We start from the raw sequence: 20,500 nt of genomic DNA on the forward strand, positions 1-20,500 counted from the left end.
TGCTACCAAGTCATACATCTGAAGGCTGTATCTTCTAGCCTTGCTAAAACAGGAGTTTAGCTTCCACTAGATAAGTATTGAGCAAGATCTACATTTATAAGTAGCTAACAGTTTTTATTTTTTAAAAGAAATTCATCACAAGATGTTTTTAGTGCATTTGTTGGTGAAAATAAGTCCTTGGCAGAATTACAACATTGCATGTAGGCGGTCATTTTGAAAGAGCCAAGTTTTATCATTTATTTTCATTAGGAAATACAGTGATTTTTACCATGGATCCCCAAAATAATAATGCCTGCTTACTTCAGTGGCAGGTAGTGAGTTTGCAGTAAAAATTGTTGGTCAGACTATTGAAGAGGTATTTTTAGAAATACTGAAGGATTGTAACTTATAATTTGCTTTTTCGAACATCAATAATACTCAAGCAGAATTTTTTTTTTTTTTTTTTTTTTTTTTTTTTTACAATTTCACCTGTAACATTTCCTCAGGTAGTCATGCTTATAAATTTTGAGGGAACTGGGAGGGAGTAATTACCAATTCATTCCTTTGATGTTGTGTATCTCCATGGAAGAAGGTAAAGAGGAGGGGGTAGGGAAGGGGCTAAGATTTGAGTAACCACGTACAGATTGGAAGATGTTTGCTTTTAATATTTAGGTTCATCATAAACTTGAATGCCTAGAGATAACTATTAAAATAACTTTGAGGACATGAACTGAGTTTTTTTTTTTAAGAACTTTTATTGACATACAGTTAACATACAATAAGCTGTATATGTTTAGAGTGTACAATTTGGTATCCCAATCTCCCAATTCATTCCCCCCCCAGTCCTCCCCACTTTCCCTACTTGGTGTCCACGTGTTTGGTGAACTGAGTTTTTATTTTTACCTGAATGACAGCAGTAAGGTTCAACATATTTTTTAGACAACAGTATTTGTATTACTGCTCTTTCCACGGATAAGTGTTCAAACACACAGAAGAAGATATTTGTGTGTGCGAAAGAGTTCAATATTGATAATGTCTTTGGGACTTCCCTGGTGGCACAGTGGTTAATAATCCGCCTGCCAGTGCAGAGGACACGGGTTCGATCCCTGGTCTGGGAAGATCCCACATGTCGCAGAGCAACTAAGCCCGTGTGCCACAACTACTGAACCTGTGCTCTAGAGCCCGTGAGCCACAACCGTTGAGCCCATGGGCCACAACTACTGAAGCCCGCATGCCTAGAGCCCGTGCTCTGCAACAAGAGAAGCCAGCGCACTGCAACAAAGAGTAGCCCCTGCTCACCACAGCTAGAGAAAGCCTGTGAGCAGCAATGAAGACCCAACACAGCTAATAAATAAAGAAATAAAATCACTAAATAAATTAATTAAAAAAATAATAATGTCTTTGGACAAAAATGTAACATAACTGCACCGTATGGTGACAGTTGTATTTTTTATGTATTTATTTAGTTCATATATAGCACTTTATGAGAGCCTGGCACTGTTCTAAGTATGTTACAGATATTCATTCATCCAGTATTAACTCATTAATGTTTAATCATTTATTCTAACTGTTAGAGACCATAGAATAAAATGATTTGAGCATATTGTAGTTTTAAAATTTTTATTTTTGTTGTTGTTTGTTTTGTTTGTGTGGATCTTGGAACTTTAGTCTCAGGGCTGGCAACAAATCCCTTGTAGAACTTGTAGTTCTGCTTTTAATGCTTAGAATGTGTGAAAGATTCAGTTTTGAAATGATAAGGAGGTTGGACTGAACTAGTTTCTGTGTTAAAATTGTAAAACTTAACATTTCGAGGAAAATAAAGCATTTGATGAATAAATAAAAGTTACACTTGTCCCACCCCTCTTTTGTTTCATTAAGCATATGTACTGTTTATATGCTAAAAGAAGTTATTAGACATTATTTTAAATTCTACAATGTCTCTGTCCCTGTCTGTTCCAGCATGCTCAAAGATGACCTTCAGCTCAGTGACAGTGAGGACAGTGACAGCGGTCAAGTAAGTTCTGTACACCCCACAGAACCAGGAATTCACTTACTCTAACATTTCTGAGCCACTTATCCTAACCTGTTTTTTGCTTTTTTTCCCCCGGCCATTCTTCTTATTGTGAATGCCTAGACTCCAGAGAAGCCTCCTTCCGCATCTGCACCACCAAGGTACTGTGTTTGGGTTTCTCTCCATCTATACAAAATGTTTGCTTTTTTCTATCCAGTGTAGAAATTACAGCCTTATTTAGTTAGTGCTTTTATAGCTTCTTCATGGGAGAAAGAGATGGAAGATCACAGTCAAAAGAAAGTACCTGTTTAATATTTTGGAAACTTAAATCAGCCCTAGAGAGGTTGTTAACTCTGTAAAACAGAAAAAGTCCCTGCATTCACCTGATCTTTAGTTAGGTTTGTATATTTAAAATTTGAGTGTTTAAAATAAGCTTAGATCACTTTCATCAGTATTATGTAACCAGTATTTGAAAAGTTATAACTGAAGAGCCCAGTGTTTTTATGAAAGTGACAGATTTGCTCTGTTTTCAAAACTTGAAGCTGAATTATTTCTAGAAATTGTTTTCCATAGTGCCTGTCTTCATAGTTATATGAATTTTCTAATTGTTTCAGTTGCTTTAAAAGATGACCTGCAGTACATTTTGGTATGATGGAAAATGGCACTGTTTCCACTTTGCAAACAGCTTAGCCACATTTTCGAAAATGTAATGTTTTCGTTTTTGGAAAAGGAAACTATCCGAACTACCTTTATTTACCATTTCCTCTGGTACTGAATTTAATGATTTAATATGCCAATACTTGTCCTCCACGGACAAAGAGTTAAATTAGCCTATAGCTGATTTACTCCCTTGAGATGTGGTCATCCATTTTGAGACAAGCTCAGCACTAAAAACCTTGCTCTCATACAGCTGAGGTTATAGTTAATGTGGAGGAAGATCATGTAATTATGTGCGGTGTTAAGGATTCATAACCTCTGCTTATTTATATCCCATTTTGTTCAGTAATTTCTGATGGCTTGTAATGACTTAGAAAATATGACAAAGTAACCTAACTTAACAGTGGAGGGGGAAGAAAGGAAAAAAACAAGTTGGGGGATAGAGGAAGGGATAGTATTGGAAGTATTTTTTCTCTTTCTAACCATCACTGGCTTAAGCCCTTCAGCTATCACAAATTTGACATGAGAAAATTGTTTTTGTATAGTTTTTGTTTTCAAATTGTCTCAACTAGTGATTTTATTATTATCTAATAAATTTTTGTTATTCTAATATAGTTACTAACTGTACTGTCTTGAAAATGTTTTGGGTAGATGTGGAGGCTTTCACAGTTATAGTTATTGATTTACTGCTGTGGCTAATTCCATCGAGGGCAAGGTTTTAAGATACTTTCAAATTCTGTATGTGTTCAGCAGTGTGATCACTGTGTGTCTTCTCACAGGCCTGGAGTTAGTGCGCTATCCTGAAAACTTGGTAGTTATTCTCTACTTCGGCTGATAATTTGGGAGGGATCCTAAGCCACTCATAAAGAATGGCCCATTTTATCATTCTTTCCAAGAAATACGAGCGGATTGCTTGTGGGGTCACTTTCCAAAGGAACCCCATTTGTATTCAGCAGTCTCCGGCTACTCTACAGTTGGTTCTGATATCGAGAACAGAGGAAGACTTTAATGGATTGGCTGTTCTTTTATAAACTAACTCCTTTGGGTTTTATATTGCAGGCGTCAGCCAGGTTAAAGGGACAGAAGGTCAAGGTTTTAGGCTTTGTGGGCCATAAAGTCTGTGCTGCAACTCTTCGCCGCTGCTTTTGTAGTATAGAAGCAGACGCAGACAATATATAGAATAGCGGGTGTGACTGTGTTCCAATACAACTTTACTTAGAAAAGCAGGCAGCCCGCTGAGGCCGGGTTTGTCGACGCCTGATTTGAAGCACCCCGCATCTCGCTTATTTACGTGGCTCGGCAGGTTCTTCAGGAGAATTCCCCAGGCGTCTCTTACGCAGTTACCTGGGGGATTTCACCGATTTTTGAGGCACCATGGGCCTTGCTCTCAGCTGGGTGCCGCGGTCATTTAGCACTGCTAGATGCTCCTGCGGCCCTTTCTTTGGGGTAGCAGAAAAACGGGCGAAGAGGGACGTGAGCGAGGAGGGCAGGAATCCGCGTCGCGTGGGTCTCTGACTCTGTCGCTTGCTCCGCAGCGCTCCGCAGGCGCTGCCGGCGGCCGCGGCCTCAGCACATTCCAGCAGCGCCGAGTCGGAGAGCACCAGCGACTCTGACAGCTCCTCGGACTCCGAGAGCGAGAGCAGCTCCACTGACAGCGAGGAGAACGAGCCCCGAGAAGCCCCGGCTCCCGAGGTACCGGGTCGCTCCGGGCCGTCTGGGGGCGCGGTCGACCCCCCGTGGCCGGCGCTGCCTGAGCGGCTCCGGCCCGGCCCGGCCCGGGGGCAGCGCTTTCCCGCCGCCGCGCGCGCGCTGCTGGCTGTTTGTGTTTCAACTTGTTTCTTACCAGGCGTTTGACGGTGGAACTTTGGGGGAGATGTCTTCTCTCTCCTGTTGAAAATGATAGGTTCTTCCCGGTTGCTGCCAGAGCTGTTTTGAAGAGCAACTCGTAAAGAATGTGTACACCCCATTTTCTTTTCCCTTCTTTCGAGAAAAAAAAAAAGAAAAGAAAACCAAAAAACTCGTTTTCAGTAAGCTGCTATTTTCATATTAGTGAGAAAACTTTTTGAAATTTTAGGAATGCACGAATTAAAAGGAGACAGCCTGATTTAGCAAAGGGCAGGAACGCGAACTAGAAATAAGCCATCAAGGGTTCTATTTTTGAATCACTGAAAGCCCTGCATTAAATTGATGGCGGAGTAATTTTGCCAGGGCCGTGCCTCTTGATCCCTCTGTCCCATGTAAAATAGGGGTAGTGTTTGCCTGTCACCCACCCTTGGGAGATATTGTAAGATAAACAGATGAGACTGAAAATCTAAAGCACTAAATCTATCTGGAGGATTTATGCTATTTACTGGATTGCTGAACACAAGAAATGTAGTAACAGCTAACAAGGTTGCCAAATGTCTTCAGAACTTGGAGTAGCAGTGTAAAATGTTTGCTGGGGAAGACATTTTTAGTGAACTAGACCAGCTTGTATAGAGGAAACTATTCTGTGTATTTCAAGTAGGAATCCCCAAAATGAGATTTTTTGACAGAGGAAGCATTAAAGTTTTCAGTATTTGTTTCAAAAGCAAGGCTACTGCACTAGAGCATTAACCAAATACATCTGGAGATGATCTAGTGAGACTGAAGAGCCATGTCTGAGGGCAAGGAAGGATGAGGAAATAACAGTATCATTTTGTTGTTGTTGTTGTTAGCCACGAGTTTATGTCTGGCACAGAGTAAGTGCGCAATAAATATTTTTTGGAATGAATAAACTTAGATCAGCATTAGCTGCACTTGAAGTGCCTTTCAGATTTTAGAAGCTACTCTGTGTGTTTCTGGGGGCTCACTGTTTTCTCCTGAGATACTAATTGCTGTTGAAGTAATTTTTCTGTGCCCCAGGGAAAAAGGTACTGAATATGCTCTACCTAGAAATTGCTTTGTGTCTCACCTTATTCACTAAGAAAAATCTGCATGCTTGTTTGGTTACTGATATATGCAAGAAAATCCAATTAAATCATAAAATTCAGTTCAAATAAAATGAAAATGGCATAGGTTTGGCTGAATAATTGTATTTTAAAGAAAAATTTAATCTGGTGTTTGTTTTAATGAAGCAGTTATATCTTGTTGCTGACGAGACTATTGAATAGAATAGATTTAGAGACTCTTAGGTGAAAAATGATGTTCCCATCCTACTTTACTTTTTAAAATCACTTTCCTAAATAGGCTCATATTTGTCCATTTGTGTTCATGTGCAAATCTAGACTTAAGTATGGTTTTTTTTGGTCATGTACCAAGGCTTGGCTTCCTCAGATATAATTTTGTCTTTGTCTAGATTTTAAACCTTTAATTTTTCCCGAAGTTATTTAACAACCTTTCTTTCCTTTTAAGCTTAAACACCTTCATTATTGTAAATCTGTGTTAGTTGAGCGATACGTGAATTTCATAATAGGTCACAGTTACTAGTTTTAACTTTCTCTGCCTTTTCTTTATTGTAGTTTTAGTGCTGAGAAATTTGCTCCTTAAGTCTCCGTTTTAAATTCATTTGACGAAGTTGTCCAGTGATCTTTTGAGATCTGAAATGTTATATGTGTACCAATGGGCTGGTAGTGAACTTGGGGAAAAGCGACTTTCAGTCTCTGCTTATAGTGAGTCAGCATGTAAATCTCAGCTTTTCAGAGTATATGGGATGTATCACCCTTTCACTGCTTAAGTAAAGTTCAGGGAAAAACAGTTCTATTCTCAGTTATTCAGGGATCTGCTTAGTTTTCTAATCTTTTCATGGTCCAGTTCTTTGGTGGTAAACAACTGTGGTTGATTATCTACTAAGCACTTGGCACTTTCTTCATAATTTATGTGATGTAACCATCAACCCTACAAGGTCGGGAGCTTTCTTTTCACCTGTAAGGAAGTAGCAGCACTAAGTTTGAAACTCATAGCCATTTAACTCTGAAGCCATTTTTTTTTCTTTCTTACTACACCGTGGTACTTCTCTCTGTCTTTTTTTTTTCCCTCTCTTAAGTTTTGGAGTTGTACTCCCTCACAAGAACTATGCTGTTTTACAAAAAAAAAGTAGATATATGTTGTGCATAGCTCAAAACTTTTATTTCAAAATCATAATTCATTCTAAAATACATGAACTTTTGCCAGTCTGAGAAGTTAGGAGGAGAGACATACAGTCAGACATTCATTAAAATGCTTTGCTCCTCCTCTGTGCCGTGTTTGGGTTGATCCAGCACTGAGAGGCTGCATGTGAGGTCTGAGGAAAGGCTGAGGAAGAAATGGAAGTCCAAACCTTGATCCTATCCAGCACTTACACTCTTAAAATTCATCTTAAAATCCATTTTTAATCAATCCCTTATGTAAAACTTTCCCCCATCCCAGCACCCAAATAATACCTAACCTTAAAGGAATTCTGTCCATTTTACATCTTTGTAGTAGGCATACAAAAAGGATCACCCCTACCCTTTCCCCTTGTCTGGGCACACCAACTCAGTTTTACCCTGCAATTGGGCCATAGGCCTCCCTTCTGGACGTTTTCAGTACGGCAGTGGAAGAAGATGTGTTTTATTTCTGTAACCAGGACATTCCTTGAGGGAGTACTAAATGTATCTTAAAACTGCCCTGTTTTGGGGTGGGGGTGGGGGGAAGCAGATATTATTTATAGACATGACCTTCCCTTTTGGTTAATGTATAAGTGCCCTTCTATAGAGCAAGCATGTCAGTGACTGCAGTGCAGTTGTCAGCGTAGCCCTGGTGAAAGATCCCTATACCTTTCCCGAGAAAGGCTTTGAAGGATTTGGTTCCTGAGGTGATTGATGAGTGATATATCTGTCTTTCTTTCTCTCTCTCTCTTTTTTTTTTCTTTTCTTAAAATTTTTTTGGGGTATAGTTGCTTTACACTGTTGTGTTACTTTCTACTGTACAGGAAAGTGAATCAGCCATAGGTATACATATATCCCCTCTTTCTTGGATTTCCTTCCCATTTAGGTCACCAAAGAGCACTGACCTAGAGTTCCCTGTGCTATACAGTAGGTTCTCATTAGTTACCTATTTTATACGTAATATGTCCATCCCAACCTCCCATATAAGTGATATATCTTCATGCCTTGTTCCCAATCATTTAACCATTAGAACTACCACACCCTCAAATCTTCGCAAGAAATAATGTCTAAGTAGGCATTGTGTGCTAATCTTTTCTCTACCCTAAACAACCATCCTGTCTTGTTAGAATATTGCATGCAGTTTTAGATTATGTAGGACTGTGTTAGTTTCCTTCTTCCCTCCCTCCCTGCTCTGAAATTCAAATGGGAGCATGGAGATAGAGTTGATGTAAGTGGAGGGAGCTACCAAGAAGATATGTTGTCTTAGGGGAAAAAGAACCCCACAATTCTGTTGCCCTCTTTCTGGCCAAAGTATGATCCTCCTAGTTCCTTTGAGTTCCTCTTAGTCTCTTTTGTTATAGTCACACTAAGCCCAAACTATCTATCTGATCATTTTATTACCTAACCTTTTCCTGGCCCTGAATCCTTTCCACTATATGCACATATCTTAAACATATTACATTTGCGTGTTTTTTATAGAGTTGAATTGTTTGGGATATTCCACTTGGGAAAATTGTTAGCAATCTTCCCCATAAAACATCATCCACTTACTGGAGTGAGCTCCTTATCTATAATCTAATCAGTTAAATCCCATGTGAGATATCTTTCAATTACCTTCTTGTGTTGTGGAAATGATTTAGTCGTTTATACAAACCACCTGTCAGAATGAATCTTAAGAAAAGCATGAAGCATGCCAGTGACATACTGCCCTTAAAAAAAAAGGTAATCATTACTTTATTAAGACACAAGTATTTTCCCAAATAGCATAAAATTTATAGGTACAGTCATATACCCATAAGAGTGCCCAAATAAATATGTGCACCACTATATGCTAGAGGTAATAGAATTTGGAGATAAAGATGTCCTTGTCATTCTTTTAGTAAGATCTAATAGCCTAGTTGGAGAGAGAGGGAGCCGGCGCCATGTATCAATAGTCAGTTAGCAACAAAGCTTTTAACAAGATATCCCCTGTTAAGATAACAGAAGTCAGGCACTTCTGGTTATTTGCCAAGTGAGTTGCTCAGATAATCAGTATAATCTCAGTACTCTTAATTGTGTGCTCGGGAGCCTTCCTAGTGTTTCTTAGAAAAATAGGTGCTGTTTCAAGAGACTGCCTGTTTGATTTTTAAAGAATTCAAGTGGGACTAATGACTGGCTCATGCGACCTCACGTGATTCTTTTTACCCAGGTGTAAAATTTGAAAATCAGAAGACAGTATATCTGTGATAAACTGAACACTGTATCACGTGTTAATGTTTTTAAGTGAATAAGAAAAATGAAATCAAGTCTTGAAGAAAGTCATTTTCAATTGACAAGTACATTAAAAAAAAAAAAGGATAAAGCTTGAAACCCATCCATAATCACTTAGACTTCGTTTATTCATTGACCTTCTTCTGAAAATCCTTAATAAAAGGATCCGTTTTATTCTTCATTTTTCCCTATCGTTTTCTGACAGGAAACTAGTTTACAAGCCAAAATAGGAACACCCTTTTTAAATTATATGATAATTACCAGTGGAACAAAATATTTATTACACAGATTTCTTAGCAGTTGCCAGTGGCCTACAGCGGTCAATATCTAATGGCCTATTATTAGCGTCTGCTACAGCGTGAAAACACTGGAAGATTGTTTTAAGAGTTAATTGCTATAGAATTTGAGCAGCAATTAGAAGGGGGTCCCATGGACCTGAATTCTTAGGTTTGGAGTGATTGCATCTCCCGGGCAGTCCTGCAGGATGGGGTGACTAACTTAGAAGAAGAGTATCGTTATCGGGCAGTTAACGCTATCTTCTTTTTCCTTGTTCGTAGCCCGAGCCTCCGACAACAAACAAATGGCAGCTGGACAACTGGCTGACCAAAGTCAGCCAGCCCGCAGCGCCCGCCGAGGCCCCGGGCGGCGCCGAGCCCCCGGGCCGGCACCCGGACAGTAAGGGCAAGGGCGGCGACGGCGCCACCGCGGCTCTCGAGCGCTCCGAGTCCAAAGAGCCTGCCCCCAAAGGCTCCAGCAGAGCCCCCCGGGGCCCTTCCGAAGGCCCCCACGCGGGCAAGAGGAGCTGTCAGAAGTCCCCTGCCCAGCAGGAGCCCCCTCAGAGGCAAACCGTGGGGACCAAACAACCCAAGAAGCCCGCCAAGGCCTCCGGCCCGGGGCCTGCGGACGCGCCCGCGGCTGCGGACGCGCGCGCCGGCCTGCAGGTGGAGAGCGAGCCCGGGCTTCCTCTCCCCGCCTCCAAAGACCAGCCTTCCAAAGACAAGCCCAAGGTGAAGACGAAAGGGCGGCCCCGTGCCGGAGAGAGCCGCGAGCCCAAGCCGGTGGCGCCCACCCCCAGCGAACGCAAGAAGCACCGGAGCGGCCCCCCGGGTCCCCCGAAGGCGCCTCCGAAGGACGCGGCGGAGGACAGGAGCCCCGAGCCCTTTGCCCTCGTCCCCCTGACCCAGAGCCAGGGCCCGGCCCGCGGCGGCGGCGGCGGCGCCAGGACTAGTGGCTGCCGACTGGCCGTGGTCGTCCAAGAGGACCGCCGCAAGGACAGACCCCCGGTGCCTTTGAGAGACCCCAAGCTGCTCTCCCCGCTCAGGGACCCTCCGCCCCCGCAGAGCTTGATGGTGAAGATCACCCTGGACCTCCTCTCTCGGATACCCCAGCCTCCTGGGAAGGGCAGCCGCCCCAAGAAACCGGAAGACAAACAGCCACCGGCAGGGAAGAAGCCAGATTCTGAGAAGGGAGGCTCAGAAAATTCAAGCAAGTTGGCCAAAAAGAGAAAGGTGAGTGTGGGGGACTGACCTTCCCCTACAGTGTGGAACATAACGTGCTGTGCACTTGGGCCTCTCCTTGGCCCTTGATTTTAACCTTGGATTGTCTTAGAAGAGGCTGGGAATCTTTGGATTCCATGTTGCCTTTGTGACTATACCAGAGTTAGTCTTTCACGGCAGACAAGTGTTAATAAATGCCAGGTTGCTTCAGCAGTCTTGCTAGTTTGAAAAAAAGATGAGGTAGTCATTGAAAAGGATATTTTGCTTTTGAACAATATAGCATTAAGGGAATGTCTTTATTTGTTCTGATAATATTGGTATTTACCACCTGGCCCATTAGGTTTTGCCCTAGAAATTAAAGCCTTACGTAAACTGAAATGTTAATTCTGAGTTAGTAACAGAAGTGCTATACACTGTAGTGTGATCTTTTTAATACTGATATTGTGTCCATATTTTAACTCATGGCCACCTAACACCTCATTAATTTGAAAGATTTGAAATTTGGGACCTCCATTAATGACTTTTTCTAATAAGCAGAGCATTGTGAAAAAAAGTTTTCGAGCTCTTATCCAGATGGTTAGGGCATCGTTTGGAGTAACATAGGCTGTTACGATGCGCTGTGCAGTATTGAAATCTGTCCTTTATCATAGTATTTGGAAACTTCACTTACGGAATGAACATAGTAAATAATAATAATAATGATCTCTGCATTATTTAAGACCCTTGTTACTTGGACATAACACTAGGTTGAACAGTCTCCTTTTGACCTTTGTTCTGAATTATTGAGCTCTTGATATATTTTTTCCTGCTTCTTGATGGTGAAAGATTAGTTTTCCCCTCAACAGTATTCCCAAGCCAACCTACCCAGAATTCAGAGTGAAAGGCACAAGAAGGGCCAGCTCCCGCTGAGAAGGAATAAAAACTTTAGCCCCATATAAATACATAAACAACTTCTTACTCAGTTGTGGAAGTTGAGCTAAGAATAACAAGGACAAAAAGATCATGAAGACTGCTGTCATGAAAAAAAAAAAAAAAAAAGACTGTTGCTGTCATGTCTGATTTGACTGATTACTCCACTAGATTAAAAATATAACATGACTTTACCAAATGGTAAAGGGTGATGGTTTCTCAAGCACCTCATTGAATGAGACATGAGGGTGTGTGTCGCCACCATAATTGCAGCCAGTGAGTCCAATGGAGTGAGATCGAGTGCTAATTGGCAGTGCTGTACGCCCAGAAGAGGGCATATTCTTGTGCCTGATAATTTTTAAAGTGATGTGTGAATGTAAGAGGTGTAAAACGTTATGGAGAAAATTGTGATGGACCAGGCTAGGAAAATGGTGCCTGCATCTAATATACCTGAGAAAGCTTCAAAAATACTTTTTTTTTAATGATGTATGTTTTGTTTTATTAGTATATATTTATATATCACATCTTCTTTTTTAAAATTAACTTTAATAGGAGTATATTTGCTTTACAGTGTTGTGTTAGTTTCTACTCTACAGCAAAGTGAATCAGCTATACATATATCCCCTCTTCTTTGGATTCCCTTCCCATTTAGGTTACCACAGAGCACTGAGTAGAGTTCTCATTAGTTATCTGTTTTATAGGAGGGTGAGTAAAAAATGATTGGTGCTCTGGCTGTGGAATTCACAGAAGTTTTAATATATTCGGAATGTGTTTAATTTTTGACTCCTTCATACATAGTATCAATAGCAAAAATACACTCCTTTACCTCCTCCTGGGAAGGCTTTTATCACCTATCTCCCAGCTGCACTAATACTATCTAGTCTCCACTGCTGACCTTCTGTATCACCTGGAGTGGGGAGAAGTATTAGCTTTTAAAGTGCTTAGTAACCAAGTGGAAATGTTGAAAATTGGAGGCTCCCCAAACAGTTGTCAGCCAAGTTCATCCTCCTGTGCAAATCTAGATGCTCTGCTTGCAGCTCCGGAAAGGGAAACTCAGCTGTCTCTGTTGAATATATGAACTGTGCCCTCTGAAAGCCGTTCCCAGCCCTTGGCTGAGCTTTCCTAGGGCAGCTCATTTATCTTTCTATTCAAAGGATGGAGAAATAATGACCCCCTCGTCTTAGGCAAGTGCATGCTTGCTTTGAAACTCTGGCAAGCAGCGGAGAGATCTGGCTCTGGGAATGGCCTGCCCCTCTGCTGTGGGACTGACAGAATCAGGGTCTGAGCCAGTGGTTCCCCTGCGGAGCTCTTAGTACTGGTGGCAGGATGTGTGCCACCTCCTACCACCCACACTCCCATTGGCATCTTCTCACTCCTCAGGTGATCCTGATGCCTAAGGATCTGGAGCAGAACCTTATTACCAGGCCAGGATTGTACAGAGCTAGTGTTTTGGACCAAGAAATCTCTCTAGTGTGAAGCATTTAGATGTCATGGATCTAAACAACCAGGAATTCCTGGCCTGAATTATGTCACTAATTAGAAACATTACTTAGGACCTTTCAGATAAATATAAATGTCAGCCAACAGAGAACTGTGTGTCATTGGTTTTCCTTCCTGCTGGATTCCAGGTGGTATTAATACTGAACATCATACCCTCAGGTTCTCTCTGCAAGGGGCAGGCTCCCCTTTTCCTGTCAGGACCCTGACTCTGCTTGCTCAGGGCACCTTGGCCGCTGCCCTCTGACGAGCAGGGATGCTCCATGGACAGCCCAGGTCTCCTTTTAAGCTTGGGTGCTTCCCCCCAAATTTGGATAGTGAAGACTTGTTCATTTTCTTCATGTTAAGTGTGAACACTAGAAGAAACTCCCTGAGAATATAGTGAGCGCAGTTGAATAATGTAGCTGCTCCTTTGCCTTAGTGGGATTTATTTAAAGGGTCGTCCCTCTCTTGACACAAACTCTAACAAATATTTTCAGAGGGTTAACAGATCCTTGAAGCCATTTTAGACTTAAAAGTGTGAGACGACAATCATAAAGAGTTAATGGTGGGGGCTTCCTAGGTGGCGCGGTGGTTGAGAATCCGCCTGCCAATGCAGGGGACGCGGGTTCGATCCCTGTTCCAGGAAGATTCCACATGCCGCGGAGCAACTAAGCCCATGTGCCACAACTATTGAGCCTGCGCTTTCGAGCCCGTGAGCTACAACTACTGAGCCCATGTGCTGCAACTGCTGAAGCCCACGCACCTAGAGCCTGTGCTCCACAACAAGAAAAGCCACGGCAATGAGGAGCCCGCGCACCACAACGAAGAGTAGCCCCCACTCACTGCAACTAAAGAAAGCCCGCGCACAGCAAAAAAGACCCAACACAGTCAATAAAATAAATTAATTAGTTAACTAAAAAAAAAGTTAATGGTGGTTAATAGCTGACGAAGCCATTAAAATGGGGCACCTATAGGAAAAAATATATTTATATGTATATATATATTTTTTTCCTTCTACTTTAAAGGAATGGGTTGGAGCCAATTCATGAGAAAAAAAGTAGAGAAAATTGTGAGGGTAAAAGGCATGGTGTTCCTTATTACATAAACTACAGAATTTCTTCAACCTGATTGCAGTTTAGAATTTAAAATAGAACTTATATTTTCTTTTATATAATTTCTAAGCTTTATGTTTTCCAGACTTGGAAGAAAAGTTGAAGTTGAGAAGCACAAGATAATATGCAGTTAGGGCGGTGCAAATGAGAGCATTCTAAAAGCACACCAAACATGCATAGAGCTGAGCATTGCTTTAGGCGCTTTCAGAGACAGCCTCATTTCATTCAGTCACCTTATAGATGTCTTTCAAATAAAATGCTAGACTGTCTCAACAGTTGTTTAGACAAATAACGGAACTGGGAGGCATTCATTCAGGTCTTTTCTTTTTTTCTAAATAATTGCTTTACTGACCAAGACGCTTGGACACTTTTGGAAACACATTTCAGTGCCATGGTTTATGTGTGTTTTGAGGAATGGGGAGGGAAGATATGGGATCCAGTGGGAAAAATGTGCATTTTTATTGCTTAATGGTTGATTCAGACCTTCCCTTCTATCCAGGATCTGACTGTTTTCTCTTGGATTGTTTCTCCAGATCAACATTCCCAGTTATTATCTTTCAAAATCAAGGGTTTGAAAAGTCATCCCTATAATTTCCTAAAGCCACTTCCATCTAATTTCTTCATGCCTGTTAGTTACCCTAAGAGCATCATATGAAGATCTGTTTTAGGGCCAGTCAGTGCCTGCGTATTCCCTCACCAAAAAGGAGGGGAAAAGTGCATTCATTTTGCTTTTCTGTGGTACTTACCCCAGTGAACATAACCTGCCTTCTCAGGAAGTCCCCACCCTCATTCTTGGGGTCAGCGTGGACTTGTCTGCTGTGGCGGCGTCTTATTGAACCTCCTGCAGAGGCAAATCCCAGAAAAGTACCTGAACTTCCCGCAAAGGCTGCTTCTCCACTTTTGCTGTGCTCCATATGCTACCAAGTTTCTTTGCTTCCCTGTGGGAGTGGAGGATAGAGTTTAGCATTGGAGTGTCGAGACATCCCGTGTCTTGTTCAGCCGCCACCTTTCATAGATGGGATCCAGAAAGGCTCTCATGTCACTTGGCTGCTTAGCAAAAGTAGGTCTGGAGCTCCATATACTGACCTTTCCCAGTGATCTTTGCTCTCTTTCACACCTTTTTTGTTTTTGGTAGGGGCGGGGGAGCGAAATGTGTGTACAAGTGTCTATTGGGGGGTGGCGGTGCAGGAGGGTATGGTGGTGAAATTCGTGGAGTGAGGCCCAAGGTCATAGTTGATGATCAGTGTACTGACGGGCTGTTGCAGTATCATCCCTGGCTCAACCCCTCTGCTGTCCCCACTCCTGCCACCCCAGTGCCCGCCTGCCTTTAGTTTCCCTTCCGGTTGCCCGTCATCTCTCCCCATCATGGCTGAGCTCTGAGTAGACTCTCTTTCTGCCTGTTGGAAACTCTGGCCCCAAATGAGTGTTCTAAAAAGCTGCCTTCATTCCCCGCATTACCTGCAATACCTAGCTGGTGAGTCAGGTGCTGGGGCAGGCAGCAGGCTGCCCTGGAGGCCTCTTCAGAAACCGGCTGGGCCTAGCACAGTTCCAGCTCTTCCTTTTATGGTCTGCATTCTTGCTTTTGCTCCACTCTGTAGGTGGAGCAGCATTTGGCAGATAATCTGAGGCTGCCTGACCCAACAGGTTAAGAAAAGTGAACAACGCAGTCAGGAGCAGTTGTTGGCCAGCAGCCTCCTCCTCTTGGAGATGCGGGTACCATTGAGACATGGTCCTTCTGGATAAAGGAAGTGTCCAAGACCCAGACTTTAGACAGTGGTCCCTGAATTGGGAATTGATCTGTGGATAAGCCACTGGGCAAAGGAGACTCCTTTTTCTTCCTGAAGAGAGTACATCACTCACAGCCCACTTCCAAATGGCTTCTTGACCCAGAAAAACCTCAAGAACTCCTTGCCTTCTGTTTTCCAGTCTTGGAATTTAAGTCTGTGTTTCCTGCCACCCAGGATCGGATGGCTCCCCCTCTAATGGCCCTTTACTAAATCCATGCACTTAGGGTCGTAGTGCAGGTCTGCTCCCGTGCCAGCTGACGGAGTGCCTCCAGGACTCTTCCTACAGCAGACGAGGGTTCCGAGGACAAAAACACAGACCCCGGCCCACAGGCATGAACTCAGTCAAAGCAAGCACAGTCAGCAGAAGGGGATTTTGCTTAATCAGTTTAACGGCTTACTTTCTACCAGCTGACAGAATATTACCAGCTTCTAAGCTGCTGCATGTCAGTATAAAGTGTGTTATTCCAGTAAGTGCCACCACAGTTGTGAAAGCTAACGTTGAAGTCAACGTTTGGGGATACTTGGTTTTGGGCTGTTCTCTTGAGTCACCAATTGGCACATGCCGGAGTGAAAACCAGTTTCTGAGGGTTGACTCATTGTGAATCTTACTTTCATGTGTGGTTTATAAGGCCTGCCACTTTGGTTTCTAGTCATAACTAGCATGTTTTAAGGAACATGAAGATACACAAACAAAAATCAACTCTCAGTCCACCTCTGGAGTTCGGTGTTTTCTTTAGAAAGTAACCTTGTGGACCATTTATGCGTAGCTTTGTCTTGGGGACTTTTCCTGCATGTCGTTAACTGCCTGGAAATGCCTTCCATTTAAAAAAGTATGTATTACTAACTACTTTGTATACAGGTTAATTATCTGTCTGGTATTTTAGCAAATTCTGTGACTTTTCCCAGAGATCAATTTCCCACCCTCTTGTAATGCTTGCTGGGCCAGCTGTGGCCTTTAACCTAAAACTCAGCGGAATTCACTGGGGCCATTGGCGGCAGAGCCTCTTGGGCACAGTGGGTGTAGTAATAAGGGGATACCCGTTAGTAGTAGGGTTCTGTTTTAACCAGTCATTTCCGGTTTTATTCTCTCTTCTCTGCCAATATCGAGTACCTCTCAAGCGTTACCATTACGACTTGTTGAATGGAGGGTGAGTTACATGCTGGGCAAAGCCCCAGCAGGCCTCTCCGGGCCTGTGCCAGGGCCTTTTCACCTCTCCTGAACTGTGCTCCCGGCGTGTGCTGCTGGCCTGCACTGCCTGCCACGTGAGAAACAGCCGTGTGACATTTCCTGGCGTGTTTCAGTTGTGCCTGTGGGATGTGCTGGCTCACATCACGTGTTCTCTCCTTATTAAGTTCCTCAAGACGCCTTTTTTCCAGTCTTCTGTAATGAATGGTTATATTTCTGAGCAACTGATTTGTTTTTATCTTACCTAACCTGTACATTTAATAATTTTTTCTTTGCATTGGCTCATTGAAAGTTCAAGGTCCATTTTGCGCTAGAAAAGTGTGTAAAACAGCTTTGTCCAGTAGAAATATAATGTGCCCACATACATAATTTTAAATTTTCTAGTAGCCGTGTTATAAATAGAAAAAGGGAAAAAAAGCAGTGAAAATAATTTAATCCGGTATATCTAAAATATTACCCATTTAGCATCTCATCAATAGATAAATGATTACATTCTTTTTTGCACACAGTCTCTGATTTCACTTGTCCCTCTGGACTAGCTGTGTCCAAGTGCTATGCGGCTCTGGGATGGAGTACGCGAGACAGTGCGGAATTGGCCTCCAGTGGTACCAGCCTTCTCTTGAATTTCGTTTCTGTACCCATATTTTCCCTTCTTCCTAACGTTCTCACTTGTGTGCACACAGAGACGAAAACCAAGTATCCTTATAAGCCACCTTGAATTGCCCGTTTTGAAATAAGACGTTCTCTGCAGAGTGTGAGAAAGGCTGGATGGAGGCACGCACCCAGGCACGCGTGCTTGCAGAAAACCGGGGGAGGGAAGGGCATGTCTTTGCTATTTCCCTCCTTTAGAGCAGGGCCAAGCCGCTTATTAGCATCTGGGCAGAGCTTGAGCCTACACATCTTAATATATTCATTTTTCTTGGAGAAATTCAGAGAATGAGGGAGAGACTGTGGTGAACACCAGGGCCTCCCACAATCAGATCATTTGAAGAATGTTGTTTTTCCTTTTAAGGCTCCAAGAGAGGATTTCAGGTTTTTTAGGGATTGTCCTAGATCGGCTGGTGGTGTCCCAGATTTCTCTCTGGTGAGCTGACCGTGGGAGTTTCGTTCCAATGCACCTGAGTTGATTGAAGGACTCCCACTGATCGCCTTACTGTCCTTGCGAGAGAGCTAGTGGCCCCTTCCCACAGGGCCGTTACCTGAGCCCAGAGACGGGGAAGGAGCCTGCGTGTTGCACTTTCTGTAAATGTGATATACATGTCGTCATGGGAAAATGCAGCTGGTTTCTTCCTGGGTAGAGAAGAACCTAGTTCTTTCCTTCTTAGACATCCTCCTTTTCCTGGGTGGGAGGAACCGGCCTTCCTCAGGTACGAATCCGGCTCAGTACAAATCCCATCACATCTAGGTGGTCTGCTGCCCCCATCCCCACCCCCAAACACAGTGTAGCTACTTACACGGTTGCTGTGTATGTTTAGACGTTTCCAAAAGTCTGATTGTTCTCATTGCCTTTGCTATATATTTTTTCTTGTATTTTGTCTGTACAATTATGTTTGTAACAATTTGCTGTTATACTACAATAATAGGGTGAAGCAGAAAGAGACCACGATAGCAAGAAAATCAGGCTGGAGAAAGAAGTCAAATCACAGTCGTCATCTTCATCCTCCCACAAAGAATCTTCTAAGTCAAAGTGAGTATAGAGATTAGGAACAGTCTGCAAAGGTGATCGAATTTCCTGAATCTCGACACGGGAAAACGTTTTTCTTCTGCGGTAAAACCAGAGAGTAGTCAACTCGTTCGGGCTCATTTTGGTGATATGCTAAGTTTTGTTTGTTTTCCTCCACGAGGACCTTAGAGGAATGAACAGTTCACTTGGCATCAAACTTAGATTTATCAAAAACACAAAAGGACTTGGCAAAAACAAGTGAGTCGTGTCACCATGTGGGAACCAACAGAAATTTGAGAGAGAGAGAGAGGAGGGGTCAGATGTGAAGAGGGCAGAGAGGAGGTGGCAGCTGGGCCTGCCTCCTTGTCAGAGACAGGGTGAAGGTTCGGCAGCAGCTACTGTAGACTGACTTGCTTGGGTGGAGGTAAGACCATTGGCAGACACTGCAGGCTTAGTGACGAATTATGCAACTTCATTTATTACTCATAGGTGGGACTATATTTTTCAAAGGCATCAAAAAAAGGGCTCTGAAATTTGGCCTCTCTACAACAGTGGATTTCATGGCTCTGTGATATCCTTTTTTTTTTTTTTTTTTTTTTGCTCTGTGATAATCTTAATCTTTTGTGTCAACAGCCATTTTGTCCATATAACTAAACAACTAAGTTACACAGTTCATGTTCTGCCTTAACTTAGTTTTGCACGATGTTTCATTCCAGAACGCCCAGGCCCTCCTCTGAGCCCTCAAAGAAGGAAATGCTTCCCCCTTCACTTGCGTCATCCTCGTCCTCATCCTCCCAGAAGCTAGCCAAGCCTGCACAAAAGAGGCCAAGGCAGGAAGCAGACCCTGGAGGCCAGGACCCTCCCAAAAGTGCCAGTAGTTCCAGGGGCAACCACAGAGACTCTTCTGTTTCCAAGCACAGAAAAGTAGAGGGGAAGAGCTCTGGAAGCTCTGCAGAACACAAAGTAAGAAGCAGGAATGTATAGAAGGGGATATGTGGTATATCTTTACTTTAAATGCCCAAATAAGTGTTTAAGGATGGTGTTTCAGAGCTATTCATCACTTTTAATAAAGCAGCAATGAGTTATGTGCACCTGAAGCTCTACTTCCCAGAGGGAGAGTAAAAGATAGTTCATATTACATGAAAATTTAGGTGGAAGTTTATTCTTCTTAAGGTGGTTCATATGTGAAAAATCAGAGTAAATTTTTGTGTTCATTTTCTCTCAGGTGTTTTGCGGTAAAACGTGGTTCCCCTGGTTAGTTCTTGGTTTGGATGTTTGATCTCAAATACTTTCATTATTAGCGATAATGGGGGAAAAATTGTCCACTTTCTCAAATACAAATTCCTTTCTTCCTGTTAACCTGGGGTAGGTGAGTGTGTGTTTGTGCGTGAGTGTATTTGTGTATTGCCTAAGAGAAAGTGTTAAATTTGGCTTTGTTGATAATCTCTTCTCTTGGACATTCTTGTCTTACGGCGTTTTTGTGTCCCCGATACAATCAACATCTACAGTTTCAGTTGAATCCAGCTGAGAAAGTGCTTGTCCAAGCTAAAGTGCATATTGTTTGAGTTCCTCTCTTTTGAACTACTATTTTGGGATAATTTAGAGAGATGGTACAATTAGGCCAGTGATCTTAAATGTTAGAGGGTGATTGGTATAATGATTTTTTTAAGGGATCTTCTGGAGATACTGCAAACCGTTTTCCCGTGCCTTCTTTGCCAAATGGTAACTCCAAACCAGGGAAGCCTCACATGAAGTTTGACAAGTAAGACTTCGTATGCTTCTACTTCTCTCTTCTCCCACTGCCTCCCCCTCCGCCTGCCTCCTCTTTGCCGTCCCTCTCCTCCCATCCTTTCACCCTCCAATCTTCATAAGTCATCTTGCCCCAG

General features: G+C 42.8%; 1 protein-coding gene across 10 annotated transcripts in view; it reads left to right on the top strand.

Annotated features, from left to right (window-relative positions):
* The window catches only part of AFF1 (ALF transcription elongation factor 1), a 188,245-nt gene that overhangs the window by 152,208 nt on the left and 15,537 nt on the right, over window positions 1-20,500 (top strand). For all 10 annotated transcript variants that reach the window (XM_057725861.1, XM_057725856.1, XM_057725858.1 and 7 more), the window contains 7 exons: window positions 1,939-1,993; window positions 2,114-2,151; window positions 4,183-4,339; window positions 9,540-10,490; window positions 18,535-18,638; window positions 19,331-19,577; window positions 20,285-20,376. In XM_057725861.1, the coding sequence (XP_057581844.1) occupies window positions 1,939-1,993; window positions 2,114-2,151; window positions 4,183-4,339; window positions 9,540-10,490; window positions 18,535-18,638; window positions 19,331-19,577; window positions 20,285-20,376 (1,644 nt within the window). The remainder of the gene's footprint in view (window positions 1-1,938; window positions 1,994-2,113; window positions 2,152-4,182; window positions 4,340-9,539; window positions 10,491-18,534; window positions 18,639-19,330; window positions 19,578-20,284; window positions 20,377-20,500) is intronic.

Source organism: Hippopotamus amphibius, chromosome 3 (assembly GCF_030028045.1).
Source record: "Hippopotamus amphibius kiboko isolate mHipAmp2 chromosome 3, mHipAmp2.hap2, whole genome shotgun sequence".
Lineage (NCBI taxonomy): Eukaryota > Metazoa > Chordata > Mammalia > Artiodactyla > Hippopotamidae > Hippopotamus > Hippopotamus amphibius.